At 42.2% G+C, this 21,284-nt stretch overlaps 1 protein-coding gene and 1 long non-coding RNA gene across 2 annotated transcripts; both read right to left on the reverse strand.

Annotated features, from left to right (window-relative positions):
• Window positions 1–9,522: 9,522 nt before the first annotated feature.
• Window positions 9,523–14,469, reverse strand: LOC144707111 (protein FAR1-RELATED SEQUENCE 11-like). The gene is made up of 8 exons (XM_078580232.1): window positions 14,436–14,469; window positions 14,241–14,368; window positions 14,072–14,165; window positions 10,674–11,689; window positions 10,520–10,595; window positions 10,296–10,456; window positions 9,767–9,853; window positions 9,523–9,678 (listed from the first exon to the last, which is right to left on the reverse strand). The coding sequence occupies exons 1-8, from the start codon at window positions 14,467–14,469 to the stop codon at window positions 9,523–9,525; spliced, it is 1,752 nt and encodes a 583-aa protein (XP_078436358.1).
• A 2,544-nt stretch (window positions 14,470–17,013) lies between these two features.
• Window positions 17,014–19,238, reverse strand: LOC144706878 (uncharacterized). Its single transcript, XR_013582338.1, has 3 exons — window positions 17,976–19,238; window positions 17,698–17,866; window positions 17,014–17,108 (listed from the first exon to the last, which is right to left on the reverse strand). It is a non-coding gene; the product is annotated as an uncharacterized LOC144706878 (long non-coding RNA).
• Window positions 19,239–21,284: the final 2,046 nt, after the last annotated feature.

Here is a 21,284-nt window from a genome sequence, read left to right on the forward strand (position 1 = left end):
AGAGAGAGAGTGCAACTGAGAGAATGAGGTACAGAGGCTGAGGGAGGGCGAGAGAGCACGAGAGAGAGAGAGAGAGAGAGAGAGAGAGAGAGAGAGACAGTGAGAGAGAACAAGACAGAGAGCCAGAGGGAGATAGAGCAAGTGAGAGAGAACCAGAGAGAGAGAGCAAGTGGGAAGAAGGAGAGAGAGAGAGAGAGAAATAGAGAGCCCGAGAAAAAGATAGGAAGCGAGCGAGAGAGAGAGTCAGAGAGAGAGAGAGAGCAAGTGAGAGACCACGAGAGAGTGAGAAAGAGATGGGAAGTGAGCGAGGGAGAGAGAGTGAGAGGGAGAGAGAGAGAGAGGGAGAGAGAGAGAGACAGGAAGTGAGAGAGAGAGAGAGAGAGCAAGTGAGAGAGCACGAGAGAGAGAGAGAGAGAGGGGGAGAGAGCGAGGGAGAGAGAGAGAGAGGGAGAGGGAGAGAGGGAGAGAGAGAGACAGGAAGTGAGAGAGAGAGAGATCAAGTGAGAGACTACGAGAGAGAGAGAAAGAGAGAGAGCGAGAAAGAGACGGCAAGTGAGCGAGAGAGAGAGCCAGAGTGAGAGAGAGAGAGAGAGAGAGATCAAGTGAGAGAGAACGAGAGAGGGCAAGAAATGGACGGGAAGTGAGCGAGGGAGAGACATAAGGGGAGAGGAAGAGGGATAACAAGTAAGAGAGAGAGAAAGATAGCGAGAACTAACGAGAGACCGAGAGCGAGGGACCAGGAGAGGGAGTTGTTTTTTCTCGAACTGTCCAATTTTGTTGGAGGAGTTCAAGTCAAATCCGTCCTATTTTGATTTTTCAAATCGAATCGATTGGAAAATCTTGATCGAGCTCGACCCAAAACCTTGTTCGGTCTAAAGACAAGAGCTGCTCGGATTGAATCGTATTTTGATTGATTTAAACATTCCATCATAATTTGATCTATTCGAATCGATCCGAACCCCGATCGCTACTTGTGGACTACTGCTGTGTATGCTCAGCATGTATGTCTCACACCAAATATTTCTGCGACTTCCTTGCGTTGAACTGAAGCAAGAGAGAGGCAGACGACGAAATAGGCATCACAGATAGAACTTGTACTAAGTGTCAGAGATAATTGATAGCGGAGTTGAGAAGATTGCCATCATAGGACAAGTTCGTGTAACAGTTCCCACTTGAAGAATTGTGCTGACCAAGCTCAATGGCGATAATTTTCGTATCTTGAAAAGCGCCATGGTCCCAATTCTAAACGGGTATGATCTTATGTGATTCATTGAAGGTCTCTCTCCACCTGTTTCCATTGCAGATGAACAAGGGAATATAGTAAAAAATCCAGCGTTCAAGAAATGGTGGCGGATCGATCAGCAGGTACTAGGATTTATTCACCAGACAATCTCGGAACAGGTTGCACCACATATCAGCAGAGCCCCATCATCTAAAGAGGCATGGGAAAAGTTGGGGTCAGTGTTTGCCGGATGGGATCAGGAAGGTATAATGGACCTTCAACGCAAGTTTCATAACATGCGGAAAGGAGCAAGGAGTACTGAGGAATACGCCAGATACTTTAGATCAGTTATTGAAGCATTGGATGCTGCTGGACAACCACCTTACGAGCAGGCCAAGATAGACACCTTCTTGAGGGGACTAGGGTCGGCCTACGCTTCATTCATTGTGAGCATCAATGCCAACATTGGGCACCTCAAATTCGACGATATTATCACCAACCTCAAAGCCCATGACGCATATCTGAGATTTGAAGAGGAAAATGAAAACTTTCCGCCAATGGCTAACAATGCTCAGAGGGGTCAATACCCTTATACCAAGAGGGAATTCAACAACAGAGGATTTACTCAATATCGCAGAAGAGGAAGAGGAAGGAGTCAAAGATTCCAACCTCGCTGCCAAATTTGTTCACAATACGGACATCGAGCCAGGGAATGCCCCGAATTCCAAAGAAACAATTCAAATTGGAGACCCTCTTCTTCAAATATTCAAAAGGAGGCAAATATGGCTCAAAATTTACTTTTCAGGACAGATGACAATCATGCATGGTACCCAGACAGCAGGGCCACACACCATGTAACATCGAATGCTGAAATCATCAAGAAGGCCCAAGAGTACCAGGGAAATGACTCTCTACAAGTTGGCAATGGCACAGGTTTGAGAACTCTTTCCATTGGATCTTCTAAAATTTTTACTTAAAATCGTACTTTAAATTTAACAGATATTCTACATGGCCTGATATTACCAAAAATCTTTTATCTGTGAGAAAATTGATTATAGATAATGATGTGTATGTCGAATTTCACAAAACCTGTTGCTTGGTGAAGGACAAAGCCACACACAAGACTCTTCTCAAAGGAACCGTTACATATGGTTTATACTATCTCGGTCCCCAAGAATGGGATAAAACAGCACTGGTTGGGGAGAAAGCATCAACTGAAGTACGGCATTCCAGGCTTGGCCATCCCCAAATGTGTGTCTTACAACCTATAATAAGACGCAATGGCTTACCTTTCCAACTATCCAAAGATCAATTTGTGTGCGACACCTGTAATATTGCAAAATCACACAAACTTCCATTCTCCCCCACGTATCATGTATCTGGAGTATGTTTAGAAGTCGTTCACTCTGATCTATGGAGACCAGCTCCTCTTACTTCAAATTCAGGATATGTGTACTATGTTGTATTCATAGATGACTTTAGCAAATACACCTGGTTATATCCCTTAAATAAAAAAAATGATCTTCTTCAAGTATTTGAAGAATTTCAAAAGCAAGTGGAAAAACAATTCAATACCAAAATCAAGTATCTACAGTCAGACTGGGGTGGAGAATACAAAGGTCTTCACTCATTTCTCAAAAACAAGGGAATTGTCCACAGAGTCTCCTGCCCTCACACACCAGAGCAGAATGGTACAGCCGAGAGAAAGCACAGGCACCTGATAGAAATTGCGCTCTCTCTCCTAAAAACAGCTCATATGCCACAGCAATATTGGGATGAAGCTGTATCAATTGCAGCTTATTTGATAAATCGATTAATAACTCCGATTCTGAAAGATAAATCGCCATATGAAGTTTTGTTTAAAACAGCACCAGACTACTCCATTTTAAGAACCTTTGGGTGTCTATGTCTATCCCTATTTATGCCCTTATGCTACTAATAAGCTCAATTTCAGGTCGGAAAAATGTATCTTCGTTGGGTACAACTCTTTGCACACTGGCTACAGATGCCTCTCTTTAAATACGGGGAAACTGTTCATCTCTTGGCATGTTATCTTCTATGAAGGTAACTTTCCTTGCTCAGTTATGTCATCAAACAAGAATCCTGGTATCTTGGGCTCTTGTCCTAGTGAACCAAGATCCAATCAGAGTCTGAGTCAGAATGATCAAGTTCATATTATTCCTCAAAATGATCCTCCTGCCTCGTCTGAATTGGGTAATGTATCCTCAGGCTCCTCATCTAGGAATATCACACCAACTTCTGGTGGAATGGATGAAGTGACTGGAAGATTACCATTTGATAATCCTTCACAATACTCTACGACCACATCGCATACATTTGTACACTCTCCAGACTTAGTACCCAATGTTTCTGATCAAATGTTTAAGACTCCGACAACTGTTTTTGGCAAATCATAATCTCTGTTAAAGAAACATCCAGATGTGATTCCCACACTGGATTATACACCTGTGTCACCTGAACTAATGAAGATCAAACCTCTTCATAAGCTCTACAAACTCCATAAGCTTGGAAATACTAGTCTCGATACTTTTTCGATAAACATCCATTACCACAATGTCTAGTATCTAGTCTAACTACTCTTATCGAACCTACATCCTTCTCTGTGGCATCCAAAGATCAAGAATGGTTGAATGCGATGAATAAGGAATATCAAGCACTAATGACCAATAACACCTGGACATTAGTGCCTAGAAACTCTAATTTTCATGTCATAGGCTGTAATTGGGTATACAAGTTAAAATACAAAGCCAATGGAAAAATCGACAATTACAAGGCTAGATTGGTGGCAAAAGGCTTCAATCAACAAGAGGGGTTTGATTTTACCGAAACCTTTAGTCCGGTCATCAAACATACAACTATCAGGATCCTCTTATCACTAGCAATCAGTAATAGTTGGCTTATTCATCAATTAGATGTTTCAAATGCCTTCTTACATGGAGACTTACAAGAAGCAGTTTATATGGAACAACCTGTAGGATTTAAAGACAAGTTAAAACCGGATCATGTTTGCGTTCTGCATAAATCTATCTACGATTTAAAACAGTCTCCGCGAGCTTGGTTTACCAAGCTCACCACCTTTCTGTGTAATGCTAGATTTATAGGATCTAAGATGGATTCTTCGTTATGCTTCAAATTACAGAATGATCCCGTGTTTATTTTGATATACGTAGATGACATGTTGATCATATGCCCCAATAAACATGAAATTTCAAAGCCTGTGAATTGTTTACATTTGAATTTTGCTATTAAAGATCATTGGGAAGCTCATTACTTTCTTGGAACTGAACTCGTTAAACACAAAACTGGTTTTCTCTTATCTCAATCTAAATATATTGCATCCATTCTTCAACGGGCTAACATGCAGCACTGCAAGCCAGCCAGCATTCCATGCGCTGTCTCCTCATCAACTCAAGATGAAGCATTATTCTCTGACCACACATTATATCGACAAATCGTGGGATCATTACAATACCTCATGATCACACGGCCTGATATTGCCTTCTCCGTAAACAAAGCATGCCATAAAATGCACGCTCCTACCAATGCAGATTGGCAAGCTTTAAAGCACCTTATGAGATATCTTAAAGGGAGCATCACGTTTGGATTAAACTTTCACCAAAATTCTGACTTTACTCTTAGTGCTTTTAGTGATGCAGATTGGGCGGGAGATCACGCAAATCGACGGTCAATGGGAGCATTTCTGGTTTACAGTGGGAATAATCTAATCTCATGGTGCTCCCAAAAGCAGCCGATAGTGGCCAGGTCCAGCACAGAGGCCGAATACAAGGCACTCGCTAATTGTGCCTCGGAGATTTTGTGGATACAATCTCTCTTCCTAGAATTGTCACTCACACCGATCGGACCGCCCGTACTCTGGTGTGACAACCTCGGTGCCAAATACCTTGCGACCAACCCAGTCTTCCATGCCAGGACGAAGCATATAGAGATTGATTTTCATTTTGTGCGAGAGCAGGTTGTAAGCAAGGACATCAGAATACAGTTCGTCGATAGTGATGGCCAACTGGCCGACGTCCTGACCAAGCCACTTCCAAAGTCTAAATTTGTTCACCTAAGAGACAAGCTCAATGTCGTCGAAGCTCTGCCGTTGAGCTTGGGGGGGGGGGGGGGGGGAGCAGAGTTGAGAAACTCGTCAGCAGCAGTCAACGCCAGGATCGCCCATCGACAGTCAACGACACGCCAGCGACATAGGTTTAAATAAGATTAGATAGTAAGAAATTGGAACTATATAATACCCGATATGGGATTGTAGCTAGGAGTCAACATAGGAAAATCTAGCGTTAGGATTAAACATCGGACAGGTCAATCTAGAGGTTAGGATAAAATCTAAATATACACATCTAGCGGCTAGGATTGAATTAAACATAGCCGTCATATTGAGTTATAACGGCTAGGCTCAAAGATCGACTGGCGAGATCCAACGGCTAGGACTTAACTAAACATAACTGTTGTATTTTATGTTACAACGGCTAGATTAGTTAAGGAAACCCATTATAAGAGTTACTATTATCATATAAATACTATCACAGACTGTGTTGATCATTAAGGGATAATACAATCTAACATCCACCTCTCGTGTTCTTCTCTCTCTCTCTCTGTCTTTCTTCTTCTTCTTTCTGTTCAGCTTTCTCCCAATTATCGAGCAGGCTACGTGAAGGGCCTCGCGCTCTTTCAATAATGACTCCTCAAAGCCAGGAGTATGCCCACCGGACTGCTCCACCAACAACATGACAGAGAAGCTTCCGGAATCATGTACGAACGCTGTCACCGGCCTCGGGCCATGCCCTCGTCAGGAACGGACACGTCGCTCTATGATGGCTTGATAAATTGCAAATTAAGATGATTAATTAATGAATTTTATATTATATTTATGTGTTTTAATGACTATATTTGCATGTTATCATATTAAAATAAAGATAAATCATTTACCCTTTCATTATATTATTATTTCTGATTTTTTATCATTTTCTACATGGAATTTAACCTCATTTCATGAAGAAATATTTTTTTACAGGGCTTTAAATACTTGGCTAAAGGTTGTTAAGTGTTTTCATGATTTTCTGAAATTTTCCATATTTTTATATAATTTTTTGACCCTTATATATCCACGAAATGATTTTTACATATTTAAATAAAACATATTTAATTTATTTGGCATTTATAATATATTTAAATATTTACTAAGGGGTATCCACGTCATTCGCCCAAAATTCGGGCAAATAAATGGATATATTTATTTAAATAAGAATAGAAGAGAGAGAGAAGAATAGTCAAATATTGAGGCTGTAAGATTTAAATATATTTGAAAAGAGAGAGAAGAATAGTCAAACATTGCGGCTATACGATTTAAATATACGACCCCGCTACGCGGGCAACGGGTTGCCCCTGTGGAATCTCGGGCAACCCGTGGAATCTCGCATAGCAGGGTCGTTTTTTGTATTTGAAAAAAATGAGGGGCCAGACATTATTTGTTTCGACATTTTTTCCTCGACGGAGGGAGGCGGCCAGAGGGCGAGGGAGGGAGGGAGGGAGGCGAGGTGACCAGAAGGCGAGGGAGGGAGGGAGGGAGGCAAGGCGACCAGAAGGCGAGGGAGGGAGGGAGGCGAGGCGACCAGAAGGCGAGGGAGGGAGGGAGGGAGGCGAGGCGACCATAAGGCGAGGGAGGGAGGGAGGGAGGCGAGGCGACCAGAAGGCGAGGGAGGGAGGGAGGGAGGCGAGGCGACCAGAAGGCGAGGGAGGGAGGGAGGCGAGCAGTGGGCGAGGGAGGGAGGGAGGGCGTGTCCAATTCTTTTTTCCCGCTGTCTTGGCCTGTAATTTGAAGAGCATGGCGCGCAGAGAAATCTTCTACACTGCACTGCTGTTCTTCGGTAGAGTTGATGGAGTTCAGAGATTCAGAAATCAGCCGCAGGTTTTCGAAGAGGAAGGCTCTGGGCGACGTCAGTAATACGGTTCTTCCTAGATCTATCTCCGTTCCTTGCAGAAATTTCAAAGTAAAGAAGGAAGTGAAACAAAAACTGCGCGCCGCCACCGCCAACGATGGAGCAGAGGGTAGCACCGTTCCACCGCCAACGAGGAGCCCCCCCCCCTCAATTTCTATCTCAACAGGCCCCAAAATCGCCTTAACAGACGCTATTACCATGACAGAAGGAGAAGATTTGCCCCGACCCACTTCGAATTTCTTCCTATTTCTTCAACCCTTTTCATCTTTCTGCGAATCTCCCACCATTCAATGGCTTACTCAGCTTCGTCCGCCCAACTCCGCTATGCCCACAAACCCACAATCCCACTTCACCGGCAAGAACATAGCCAAAATCCCACCAACCCACAAAGCCTGGGCTTTGATTGTATCAAAGAAACCGTCGTCGTCGACGTCGATCGGGCTGAAGGTCGTCCTCTCAACGTCGCTCTGAAGGCGCCCTTCAAAATTGGGCCTTTTGAGATGAAGGAATGGGGCAATTTGGCCGCCCGGCGCCGCCTGCGCCGCCCTCGCCGCCTCGTCTCCGGCGCCGCTTGGTTGTGCCCTTGAGCATATCTCTAGGCTTCTTCCTACCCATCGCTTCGCCGCTATGAGAATAGATCTTCAACTCCTATGATCAGTTCTCCTTTGTTTTGTTCCAATTTCCTTCGTTGTTCTTATTAGAACTATGGGATATTTGAATTCTGGGATCATTTTTCTCTATTTAGATATCTTAGATTCCTGGTAGAATTCGACTATTTTTTGTTAGTTTTCATTCGTGGTCCTTATTGGTAGTATATGTCATTTGAATTCTAGGATAATTTTGTTTTTAAAGTCGTTTTCAAGTCTCAAGTCATGTTCGCCTTTGTTTGTTTGAGTTCCCTTCATGGTTTTACTAAAATTTGGTGTCATTTGATTTCCGGGATCATCTTTCTGTATTTAGACGCCTTCGATTCCTAATAGCATTCGCCGTTATGTATTTGAATTTCCCTCTTTTTTTCTTATTGAAAGCATATCATTCAAATTGTAGGAAAATTTATTCATTAAGGCATCTTCAACTCCTAAGATAAATTGAAATTCAAATAAACAAAGGCAAAATTTATAAAGGCATTCTTACTCTTATGCTGGAGTCAGTGGCAATGGCAAGGCCAAGTCAAATTATAAAGTTGTAAGAGACCTTCCTTGTTCGCTCTGAGGCTCATTTCTTGTTCTAAGATTTCTTACCTGAACAAATGCTAAATAATAATTCGTCTTTCATGTTCCAATGTTTATATGTATCCAACTGTGGAAGCCTAAGTCCACAGTCTTAATATTGTTGGTTTAAAACATTTTGCTCATTAGGGAAAGATAGGCATTTTTCCGTATTGACCACTGTCACTCTCATATTGCCTTTTAAGACGTTTTGGAAATAAGTTGGATATACAGTAGATAGAGCGAACACAGATGGTAGACAGCCATGGACTTAGGCAGATACACATACATAATATGTTATTGTTTCAGAAATAGTCATTATCTCCTAGAGTGAGAGCATTATAGATTCTAAATACATGATTGTTTCGTATCCGATCAGTGATTTCTTGCCTCCATCGAGCATAGGCTCCCGGAGTCACAGACGAAGCCTGTGAAGTCAGGGATGGAGGTGCCAAAGGAGCAGCTAGAAGACGAGGATGGTGTAGACGAAGCTGAGGATGAGGACAAGGATGGCGAGCATGGGGACACTCTATGCGGTGACTGTGGCAAGGGCTGCGCAACTTGTCCTCCGTCCTTCGCCTTATGAATGTGGTTTATTTGACTCATCTAGCTCAATGACTGACGCCCACATCCTGTTTGGTTCTGCATTGTCTGCTGACCAATATTCTTGTTGTGAAGTTTTTATCGGTGTTTCAGAAAAAAAAAATTATGTGTGATTAATGAAATTTCAAATATTAAATCTCCGACTGATAATCAGAAAGAGACGTATCTTGTGCCCCTGTAGAAATCTGAATCATGGAAGTAGTTTTACAGAAGATGGATAGGGCATAGGATTCAGGAATCATGAAAGTTGGTTATACTTTGTGAGTACCCTATGCTTGATTTATTATAGCTAACGCAAATCCACCAGGGCCTCGTTTCTCAATCTCAACTTATAAGGAAGCTGAGCCCATATAGAGAGAGAGAGAGTTCAAAGATAGTGATGGAGAGAGAGTTTAAAGATAGAGATGGAGCCCATATATTTGATCTCATCAACATCCAAACATATATAACAAATGACCCACTAACATGTGGATCAATTCTACACCCAAGTACAACCCAAAAATATAATCATCTACAGGTCCATATAGCCCACCAATGCGCTGGCAGTGTTGCCGGTCGAAGACAGCCCGGAGGGATTCATGTTGGCGCGAGTGTGGTCGAGAAAGAGAGATTTATTCCTCTTCTTGTTGACTCCACTTCGCTCCATCTCAGAAGCCGAATCATCTGGCTTGTGTGGATTGGATTGTGCAGCAGGAAAATTTGCTCAATATAGTAAAAACTTTTTAGGGAGGGAAAGGGAGTGAGAGAGAGCAGACCAGGTTATAGCATGCGCCCAGGCCAGTGACCAACGTGCAAGCAGACTTGTTCGTGGACGCTCTAATTGAAAACCCTTTCTTCTCAGCCTGAAAGGAATGACATGCACTGAAGTTTAGACAGAGCAACATAAATATGAATGAGATAGAAATAGATTAAAATAGAGATATAGAGAGAGAGGAGTCACTTGAGCAGCCCACATAACACATATATGGAGAGAGTGTGTTTAAAGATAAAGGTAGAGAGAGATGAGTAACCTGCTCAGTCTTTCTGGCTTCAAGTTGTAAATAGAAGGATAAGATGGATTCATTGTAGGAATTCAGAATATTTATGCAAGTAAGATGGATGCAGAGATAGGAAAATAACAGAAATTACCTCTATCTATTCGACGGAGTTGAACGGAATGCAATCAAATTTTTTACACGTCCTGGCATTGTGCCCTTGCTCGCCGCAGCTGGAGCACGTGACACCACTCTGCTTATTTTTACTTCGCATCTGATGTGCCATGCTTTTGTAGCGCTTGTTCCCTACCTTTGGTGGTCCTTTGCAGCGAGCTGTCAACGGATTCCTAACAAAGCCTTCCTCCAGATCAGATAATGCACGATGCGATGTCTGTATGTGTCTTTCAATAGTTTCCCCGAGAAAAGTCATTGATGCATTGTACAGGTGGAATGTGCTCTCGGTTCCAATTGCTCATCGTAAAACAGGCTTCGTCAGAGCCATTAGTTCAGAGAGTCATTGATCTTCGAACATACCTTCGAAATTGGGTCGCGTAGCCAATGCAGTATCGATGAAGACTGACTGATTGTCCACAGTTTCGCAGACCTTTTTCTAGCGACGATTAAACATTGACACAGGGCATGAAAAAATGTTATTGTGGCGAAAACAACACAGCATGTGTCTGCATACAATACCGAGCCAAATCGCCTTCCTGTAGGAGCACGTACTTTGCTCAATGGTGCCAATGGATAGCCGGCCAACACGAAACTTCTGTGGGAAATCTTTATGACTGACCAGGAAATATCCCTCATCTTTGGAAGCATCTGCAACACAGGTATATGAAAGGGACATGCCTGATTCGGCTTTGAGAAGAACCTGGGCATAATTTGTCAGCGTATGAAGGGCGTCATTAATTAGAGGGTCCATTGATGCAAGGGAAAACTTGGTGGAGAGGCTAGCTTGGGACAACTTATCTCGCGATCGTGTTTCGACAGCATCGAAACCATCAATAATGCGCAATAGGGACGAAGTCGACAATAACGCAGATTTGATCTGCCCATTGACCATCTCCTGGCGTTGCGTAGAAGACACACCTGCGACGAAGTTGTTATGGGTGTAGGCGAATGCCCACTGCTTCTTTTTTGCCTCGAGAGCTCGAAGATACGATTCTGTCGCTTGCCATTTTGTCTTCAATGTCAAAAATTCTATCTCGAATACGTCAATTTCTTCAATGGAGCCGACCCTCCAGAATTCATTCATGAATTCGCTAAGATTGGCCCTCAAAGATCCAGCTAGAGCACGTGTGATGTTCTGGGAAATGTGGAAGCGGCACAGTAGATGGATTGCATTAGGCCAAATGACCTTAATAGCTCGGGCCAATTCCATATCGCCATCTGTAAACAGGACGATGGGATCGCAATTTGTGTAGTATCGAAATTGCTGAAGCGCCCACAAGTAAGAATCAAACTGCTCATTAGACAGGAGACATCCAGCACTCAATACTGTTAATCCGTGGTTATCGATCACGGTGAACAACACCAGCGGCATGCCAAAGCGATTCGTCTTGAATGTAGCATCGATTTGTAAAACATCGTTGAACTGCACATACTTCTCTTTGCCATTAGGTGAAATCCAGAAAACTCGCTCTAGGCGAAGTGTGTCATCGTTCAATTGGAAATTGAAGAACAAACCGTGTTTGGACTTCTCTTTCAATAATTTGACAAAGTCGTTAGTCTCACGAGATTTGACAGAGGACTTTAGTAACAAATTCTGAACATCTCGTAGTGTCCACGTAACCGCCACATCTGGGAAATGCTCCTGCTCTATCAATGTCTTGATTTGAGAGCAGCTGAGCATGCGAATTTCATTTAACTCTAGCATTTTTTATCGCACTTTGTCCGGAATGAAGTGATTTTGCGGCATTTGAGCCAACTCAGCTACAGTAAAAAGGTCGTGATTGTGATGATTATTCATTTGATACACTTCATAGACGCCCGATGCTTGATTCCTCCGCAGCTTAATTACGAATGGACATTGACATTTCAATGTCCGCTTCTCTCTTTGGAACTCTATAGGAACGGATGACTACTTCGGTAATGCCTGACCACCGCGAAAACAAAGAAATCTAATGAATTGCAACTGTTTTGAACTCTTCTGTCCAAGGGGGCAGTTGGCGTACGCGGTACACTTCTCACGTGCTTCATCGAGTGCTTCAAAGATATCTCCAACGCATACTTTTCCGGTACATGTAACAGTAGTAGACGATGCATGCCAATCACGAGCAATCGATGATTCGCCTATGGGAGCAACATCTAATACTCCCGTGCCAGCACTTGCGTCTTCTGATGTCGTAGCAACCCCAACCTCATACCCCTTCATGCTGCAATGTTATATAGTCAATCGTAATCATGTTGGCCTAAGATTGTAGCCCCATTCCAGAAAATTATTACGTTCCACATATACATTCTTCTACTTGAAGAGAAAGGCGAGCAGGGTAAAGATATGAAGGTAGGGAAATCAAATTTGCAATTCTACTTTGGGAATCTTCCAATGAGAGAGATCGATATCGAGATGAGATGGGAGGAACACAATAGAAGAGGCTGCAAAGCTGATGATAACTATACCATTCAGCCAATTTATAAAGGCATAACTGAGAAGTGCGTTCATTTCATATTATGTCGGTCAAAAACGGTGATCCATATTTCTTTTGAATATATATCGGCGATAGTTTTTTGCAGAAAATGGATGTCAAGTGTCTGTGGATGACATGTTTTCTAATCACTGTCCAAAAAAATTTCGGATTAGTTCATTTGAAGGTACGGTGAAATCCACCATGACCACCAATCTTCAAGTAATGGGGTTCCTGTAGAATCTTTGGTGTAAGTTAGGATGAAGCAGGCAGGATGGACAGCGCTTGAGTTCATGGGGACTCCAAGGCTGTCTTATGGATATCTTTGTTGTGCATCCCTATCTGATAATATCCCAACTTCGAGTCCAAATTAGAAAAATCAGCCATACCATGGACCTTTTCAAATAATTCCTCTACTATGGGAATGGGATGATAATTTGGCACTGTTCGCAACTCAAAGCTCTAGAGTCAATGCACGTTCTGAATCCTCCATCTCTCTTTTTTCTAATAAAGCAGGTCTAGAAAAGTAGGTGTTAAATGGTCTACAAATATGAGAATCCGGCAGTTCTTGAGTCAGACATTCTATAATGTCTTTATGATCCTGTGAATAACGATAAGGTTGTATGTTGACCGATTGGGTAAGAGAGTGAGAAATAAGATGGGTTAGGGGTCTACAATGAATATAGCTGGATATATGATGGCTATATGCTCTTAATGCCTCGAAGCAATTACGAAATTATAACAGAGAATGGAAGTACAATTTAGGCCTTGGGAATGATGAGGGGATGAGAAGAGTGTATCACAAATGATGAATACCCTCTTTCTTTGGTGATGCTCCCAAACCCTAATCTCACTTCGTGAGCCCATACATTTTGCATGGGGCTAGGTGTGTTGCAAATGACATAAGGATTGAACATGAGAGGGAAGGAACTCATTTTTCGAGAAGAAAGATATCTTAAATTTGGCATTCCAAATGTCTTGTTTCATAATCCTTAGGGTAAGGAGACGAAGTGAAGTACAATAATTTTATGACCTCCGGGTTTATAGTGGTCTCCTATCATATGGACGGGTGGGAAGAGAGGAAAGTGCCAAAAAAAGTACAGCCACAAACTCCCATGGGATGAAGAATCACGGCCGTTGTAAAAAATGTGTCTTTATGTTAGTAGTTGTATTCTAAAGAAAACATGAAAAACCTTTACTCATGTACTTACAAATTTAATAAGATCCAAACAGCAAATCCATTGCGCATGTCCTCCACATGAATATGTTTTAAGCTACGAAATTTAGAACGAATGCAAGGAACTTCGAAGACACATACTATGAAAATTACCAACACCCCAACTTTGTCAACATGAAACGATCTAAGATTTTGAAATCCATTTTAAGCAAACTGGCAGGCCGAAGACATAAATGGACTTCAGAGTTACTTGCACTATACAGTATAAGATTTGTCAAATACCTGGTAGAAGTAGAGCTAGCTGCTCATCAGACACTGCAACTTCAGAATGCACTCCAGCTGCCTCAGCAAGCCTTGCAACTAAATGGTGCTTGCTCTGAGAAGAGCGAAAGAAAGGATAATTGTAGGAGCTTAAAAATCGATCAAAGAAGAACACGTGTACAGAACTTACAAAAAGCTCTTCGCCTTTGTTCACAATGTCATAAAGGAACGAATAACACGTACAATAATCCTCAGGATCGCATATATACTCCTCTTTCCTCCTAGATTCTCTGACGAAATAGCAAGTCAGGTCAATTGCTTTTGAAAAAAAAATCCAAATCATGTCAACAGAAAGGTCTACGCTTCGAAATATCACAAAATCTACATCCTAGTACAAATCTAATCCGATAGGTCGACATCCCGGAATTGTATTTGAACATAAGAACACCAAAAAATAAGCTGATTATTCCGGAAATGTCTTCGGGCATGAGAACCCCGAAACTAAGATAATCACTCAGAACCACAAGTCAAAACCATCTGAAATAGGAAATATCAGCAAAAACTCAGCCGATGTGATACTTCTCGAGTCCATAATTAAGGCCAGAAACGCTAAATTTTGGAGAAAATAATGAAATCATGAGCCTCATCTTAAGAAATCCCGGCTGTGTAGTTTTCTGAAATAGGAATCACAACTCATAATCATCAGTAAGAATCACAACTCATAATCATCCGAAACAGTAACACGCTAAATTTTGGGGAAATTAATGAAATCAAGAGGCTCATCTTAGGAAATCCCGGCTGTGTAGTTTTCTGAAATAGGAATCACAACTCATAATCATCGGTAAGAATCACAACTCATAATCATCTGAAATAGGAAATATCAGCTAAAACTCCACTGATCTGATAACTCTCGAGGCCAAAATTAAGTCCTAGAACGCTAAAGTTAGCGGAAAATAATGAAATGCCAATCCATAATGCCAATCATTTATTGTGAATTAAGGCTACATTTATAAACTAGAGATTGTGGCGTTGTTCCAATACTTGATGATCAAGTTGATGTTTCGAATCCATAATGTCGTTGACAGTTAAGTTAACCTTTTATTGAGCACCCATATTCAGATTATGAAGCTGTTTATGCGACAGGATTAGCCATTCATGAAATGACGAGGGAATACCATCTAAAACTCCGCCAATCTGGCGATTTGGGGCACACCTCCGCCATTCTAGAGAATGACGATAGAAATGCACACCTCCGGCCATTTGGGGCAACCGATTTGGATCAACTCCGCCAATTTGATAACTTTCAAAACGCAAACTAGGTTCAAAAATGCCACATTTAGGGGAAAAGATTGAAATGCACACCAGGAAGAGCGAGAGAGGACCCGAGAAGAGAGACCAGCGTAGAGAACCCCGCACCGTCGAGAACAGATTTGTCAACCCCGCAGCTTTCTATCTCAATCTCTCAGTGGAACCTCATTTCGTTGGATTGAAACATGCTTCGGAGGTCGGATCGCCGCAGAAGTTGCCGTCGTAGGGTTGATCCAAATCTGCGTAGCTGTGGCCGGGAAAAGAGTGCGCGGGCAAAAATGGCGTAGCGGGACCGCAAAATATTTTGTTTCAAAAAAAACGAAAACCGGTTGCCCCAGATTCAACGGGGGCAACCGGTTGTCTGCGTAGCTATGTCCTTAAAAATATATTTAAAAAGAGAGAGAAGAATAGTCAAACATTACGGCTATACGATTTAAATATATATATCTTTATTTTATAAATGGGAGAATATTCTCCAATCATTGCGGGCGCTGATGACGCAGACAATCACGTGTCAGGACGTGATCCGAGGACGGGGACAACGAGAAAAAGACATTCTGACCAATAGAAAAGCGCCATTTCCTAACTTATTGGAGGAGAGATAAATTTAATCTAACTGCTTAGCTTAATCCTCACTAAAACGTTGATATCTTGAGATCTAGAAGTCCGATTGGGCTGAAATTTTGAGTGTAGGTTTGTCTTTTCTCCCTCTACAATCCAGACAGTTGGATCTCTAAATGGAGGTCTGGAAAAGGGCGAAAAATACTTTTGGATGCTCACCCCCAAGCAATTGGCCAGGAAGGACACAAGAGGGATTCTTGAAGTCGACAGATCTTGCTTCTGAACTCAAATTTGTAAGTCTCTGATTTGTATTTCAATCATCTTCTTGAACGATTCTAAAACGCCAAGGCATGGGCGAAATGTACATGCCCTAGAAGTTTGTTTTGAATAAAATTAGCACTTCGTTTTGATTCCGATTCAAGATCTGATTTTTGATCCTTAATTCTAAATCAATTTAAAACATTTCTGCTTCATTAGATTTTTAATTTAGGGTCGGATTTCATCTTTTCCCCAAATTCTTCACTTTCTCTCTCTAGGTTAATTTGTCTAGTTTATCTCTCTAGATTTCGATTTTTATTGTTTAGGAATTTAATTCAATATATAAAAAACCTAAAAATAAAATCTGAATCGAAAATTCATCCATATTGAAGTCCAATTTAAAATCCATTTCTTGATGTCCAATTTAAAATCCATTCCCAATTTTTAATTCATAAAAATTGTTTTAAAATTTTATAATAATTGGGAATTAATAATCTGAATTAAAATATTCCTATCTTGAATTTTCTGACCGAAATATTAAAAATCAAAATTAAGTCTTACTTAATTTTGATTAATTAAAGAATATTATTAAGCATAATTAAGATTATTAATTGAAAATTTTATTCATCTTTGAATTAATTCATTGAAATTGGATAAAATTCTCACTTGCTGCCTCTCTGTGGTTCGACCCCTTACTTGCTCTATATTCTATATTTAGTGAATAAGGGAAATTATAAATTTTATTGTATAAGTCTAAAAGCCCAAACAACGACATATTTTAACACCATTTTTAGGCTTATCGCGGCTCTCGAACTGTCTGCCGACGTCTGCCGAATTCCCATCCCAATCTCCAAGGCGCCACACATCTGCCGCTATTGCTTGACACGACTACCAGCTCAGGCCATCATTCTCGACAGCATGGCGTTGGGCGCTGTGGTTAATGTAGTCATTTAATGCATTGCCACTAGATGGAATTTAAAAGACAAAAAACTCTTCGAAGCAGAGACGAGCAGTTCAAAAAGTGCAAGCAAGAAACCTTGCCGCTAGGACTCCATATTCAACCACAAAATACCCACATTACGGTGTGGACAACAGCGCAGTTCAGAAAAAATGGAAATAGGAAACCTTGCCTCCATGACTCTGTATTCAACGACAAAATACCCATATTAAAGGTGCATAGAATTCCGGCTTAATAGAAAAAATTTCCTCAGGCGACTACGAAAATCTACTGCACGATGCCACTTAAATAACAGATGCACCTTATTGTGAGTTGTGACATAAACCTTATGCCCCCGTCAAAACTCTCTGTACTCCGTAGCCAGCGGAGAAAGCCGAAAGTCGTGCCGTTGTCCAAGGTGTGAAAGTCACGGGGATATAGCCGAGAAATTTACGACAGGTCTCAAAGACCCGATCGGCACTCTTCCGGAAAGATACTAAGTCACGGGGATTTAGAGGGTTTTCTGTTATAACACTCCCCAGGAAAGATACTAAGTCAAAAAGAAAGTTGGAGGTGTGCGTACCCAGGTCTCTTGTTAACTCGTGCAATTCTGTTGTTATAAATCTGGACTGCGGACAGCACGTCTGATCCTTGAGTATATTGTCTTCTTGTTCTTCAGTTACCTTGTTATTTTCACTCGAGTTGGGATTTCTTTTGGTTGATCAGGGGGACCCTTCACGACGGAGGGAGGGCTGTGAGTAAAATGATTTAGGGTTCTTGATGAAAGTGCCTGAATGTACCAGAAGACAAACATGGTTTTGTGCCAACATGGTTGCGAACTTGCATATCAAGCAGCGCTACCTGATCGATTGGTGGAGATTGCATAAACGAGCGAACCCACGTTTGTGGCCGTTGGAGTAGCAACTCCCACCACCCTCTTTCCCCACGCTTCCCACTTTCTTCTTCCACTCTATGGTTATATAAAATCCCAAAACTTCATTGTTTTCAACGGAGATTTTAATTTGAAGAAAAGTTTACTTCGAGAAATCTCGCCCATCGGTTTCTCCTCAGCCGGCGCTGCTGTCGCCGCCGGAAGTGCCGCCGCGGCCGCCACTGAGGGGAGGCCCTCCTGCTGCTGTCTCCATCGTTATTTCTCTCTATCTGGCCGTTGTTTCTCTTTGGACGGACTGTTATCTCTCTCAATCGTCTCCCTTTTTAGATCTCCCTCTCCTTCACCCTCTCTCTTCCCGTTCTCTCCCAATCATCTCTCTTTCACGTTCTTTATTTCAAATCGCTCTCTCTATCTCTCGTACTACCCCTCTCTCCACCACACTCTGTTTGGCGTTCTCCCTCTTTTCTATCGCCGTTTCTCTCGTGCTTTCTCTCTCTTAGTAACTCATCTATCTCTCTCTCTGCTGCGCTCACTCTCCCTGTATCTCTCTATTTCTGCTGCGTTCTCCCTCGCCTGTTGGGATAGAATCCCAGCTGTCACTCCTTGGCAGCACAGGTCCTGGTGGGAGAGAACAAGGGAGAAGAAGGAAGAATAAACACAAAAGAAGAAAACCTCGTTCTGAAATAGTACAAATGTTCCTTTTAACAAGTAACATAGAGGGGCAGATGAAAGAGTGTTGAGCGGGAACTAAAATAAATCCGTGGGACCCATCCAAGGTCAAACCCCACATCACACTATCCCTGTTTCTTCTCTCTATCTCTTTCTCAGTAACGCCCTCCCTCCCTCTTGCCCATGCCACTCCTCTCTTATTCGCACTCTCTGTTGGATTCTCTCTTCTTTCTCTATCGGCTATCTCTCTCCCTCTCTCCATCACTCTTTCTCTCTATCGGATCCCCTCTCTTAATCGTCTCTCTCTCTCCAGTTATTTCTCTCAATCATCTCTCTTTCTAGTTCTCTTTAGATCCCTCTCTCTCTCTCACGGCAAGCTCCCTCTCTGACGTTATCTCTATATCGCGCACCGTCTCTCTCCCTTTGCCACCTGCTCCCTCTCCTTCCAGCGCCTAATACTTCTCTCATTCACATGCTCTATCATTCATGCTCTCTCCTCTATTTTCTCCTCATTCTATTTTATCTATTTCTCTCATTCTATCTTCTCTATTTTCGCCCGTTATCTCCCACATCCACGCTCGTTATAACCAGATCTCTCTCTCTCTTTCCGTTATTTCTCCCTCTCTCAATAACGCCTTCTTTCTTCCTCTCACAGTAGCTCTACTTCTCTCCCTCTGACTCTCCCTCTCTCTCCCTTTTAAACCCCTCTCTCTCTCTCCGGGCCACGTCTGCGAGCCGTCCTGCATCATCGATGGGCACTCCTGCACATGCTAAATCATAGAACCACGTCTTTGGAGATTATTTACTACATTGGCCATTGTCACTCGAGTGGGGAGTGGAGGATACTAATGAATCTTCTAAGAGCCCCTGTATGATAATCATCTTAATCAGAATAATAGTCATTTTGTAGTCTCTACAGTTTAGTATTGACATAATGCTCTTGAGTTTTGCCAACTGCACCACACGCCACAGAAGACGGGGCTGCTGCTTAGAAGTCAAAACGACTCTTTTTTGCATCGATGAACTCAATTTTAGGCTGTTTGATCTGTGGTCCAGAATTGAGTTACTCAACAATGTTTATTCATGACATTAAGTCCTAGAAAATATGACCATATATTGCAGAGTACAGAATATAGACTTGGGAATAATGTCTCTTTAAATAAGGGTTAGTGGAGTAGAAAATATTTTTTTTCTAAGAAAAGAGACCTAGAGAAATAATAAACGGCTCGACAGAGATGACGGCTAGTGTTGGAGATAGACGGTCCTCTCATCAGTACTGCACCCGCCACACAACCCCTATTTGTCTGGTCACCACGCCACGTCGACGGCCTTCTGCTACCTTGTGTGGCCAATCAGAACTTTTCAAGAGAGAAAGAAAATTAAAAATCACGTCTCTTGATTGCTATCATCTGATCTTCTTAAAAAATGTTTAGACAACCGAGGTTATATCCCCAGACTTAACTTGGCCCATTACAATCCAGGCTTAGACCCAGTTTGGCTCAAAGCCTAGTCATACTGTCTTTCTATCTTTCTTCATATCGCTACCTGTTGGGCCGCGATCATTGTAAAATTGTCAACCCGCCCCGTGCCATTCTGAAACTTCAAAGACCACCTTTACTCCCCCAAAATAACCAACACTATATAAAACATTCTCGATGTTATATAATGTAATAAATAAACATAGCACTCTTGCTCCTTTGGGTGGGTCTTGTGGGGTCTCCATCTGGGCCTTATGTGTGGGTCTATGTGTTGACTCCTTATCCGACTGCTCCAACTTGTGCCTAGACATGGTCGTTCTGTTCTGTTTGTTTGAAACAAACATAAAATTCGCACAAAAGAATGGCACAGGGACTTATTCTTTGTTCTGTTCTTTTTCTTTTTCAAAAACGAACAAAATTTGCACAAACTCGCACATTCGCACAAAGATAGACTAAAATTCGCACAAAGCGAACAAAAGAACGCACACGGGTCTGTGCGATGTTCATGTTCAAATTCGTTTTTGTTCTGTTCGGAAAACCGAACAGAACGAACAATTCGCAAAAATTTGCACCAAAAGAACAGAACGACCATGTCTACTTGTGCTGGGCACACCGCTTGCTGGCAATGGGTGTTCTTGAGCACCATGCGTTCGCTCGCTTGTCGCTGGCTCTGCTTCTTCGACCCGGCTAAGCCTTGCTGCTTAATTAAAACAATTTTTATGCTATATTTTATTCTTTCTTTCTCTATCTATCTTTCTTTTATTTCTTTCTTTAGCTTTGTTTGCCTCCCTGCAAAAGCACAGGTTGACATACTAGAGGGAGCATTAATCTTATTAACACAGGTTGACAATGGCTTTAAACACAGAGCACGAGTGCGGGAGCAGCGCAACGGCGCGAGGGCAGTGCGGTGGCATGGAGGCAGGACAGTAGAGAGAGTGAGACAGGGAGAGAGAGATAGAGAGAGAGAGAGAGTAAGAGAGAACCAGAGAGAGAAACAGAGGTAGAGAGAGAGAGAGATAGAACACGAGAGATAGAGAGGGAGGGAGAGAATGAGAGAGAGAGCTAGAGGGAGAGAGAGAGAGCAACAGATAGAGCTTAAAAGAGAGAGAAATTCCTCTCCTCTCACTCTAT

Source organism: Wolffia australiana, chromosome 8, assembly GCF_029677425.1.
Source record: "Wolffia australiana isolate 7733 chromosome 8, ASM2967742v1".
Taxonomy (NCBI): Eukaryota; Viridiplantae; Streptophyta; class Magnoliopsida; order Alismatales; family Araceae; genus Wolffia; species Wolffia australiana.

Coding starts and splice junctions, on each gene's coding strand:
- LOC144707111 (XM_078580232.1), bottom strand. CDS start 14,469: ATGTCGACCTATCGGATTAGATTTGTACTAGGAT. Junction 14,369..14,435: donor GATTAGATTTGTACTAGGAT/GTAGATTTTGTG, acceptor TTTTTTCAAAAG/CAATTGACCTGACTTGCTAT. Junction 10,457..10,519: donor TACGCGACCCAATTTCGAAG/GTATGTTCGAAG, acceptor TTTTACGATGAG/CAATTGGAACCGAGAGCACA.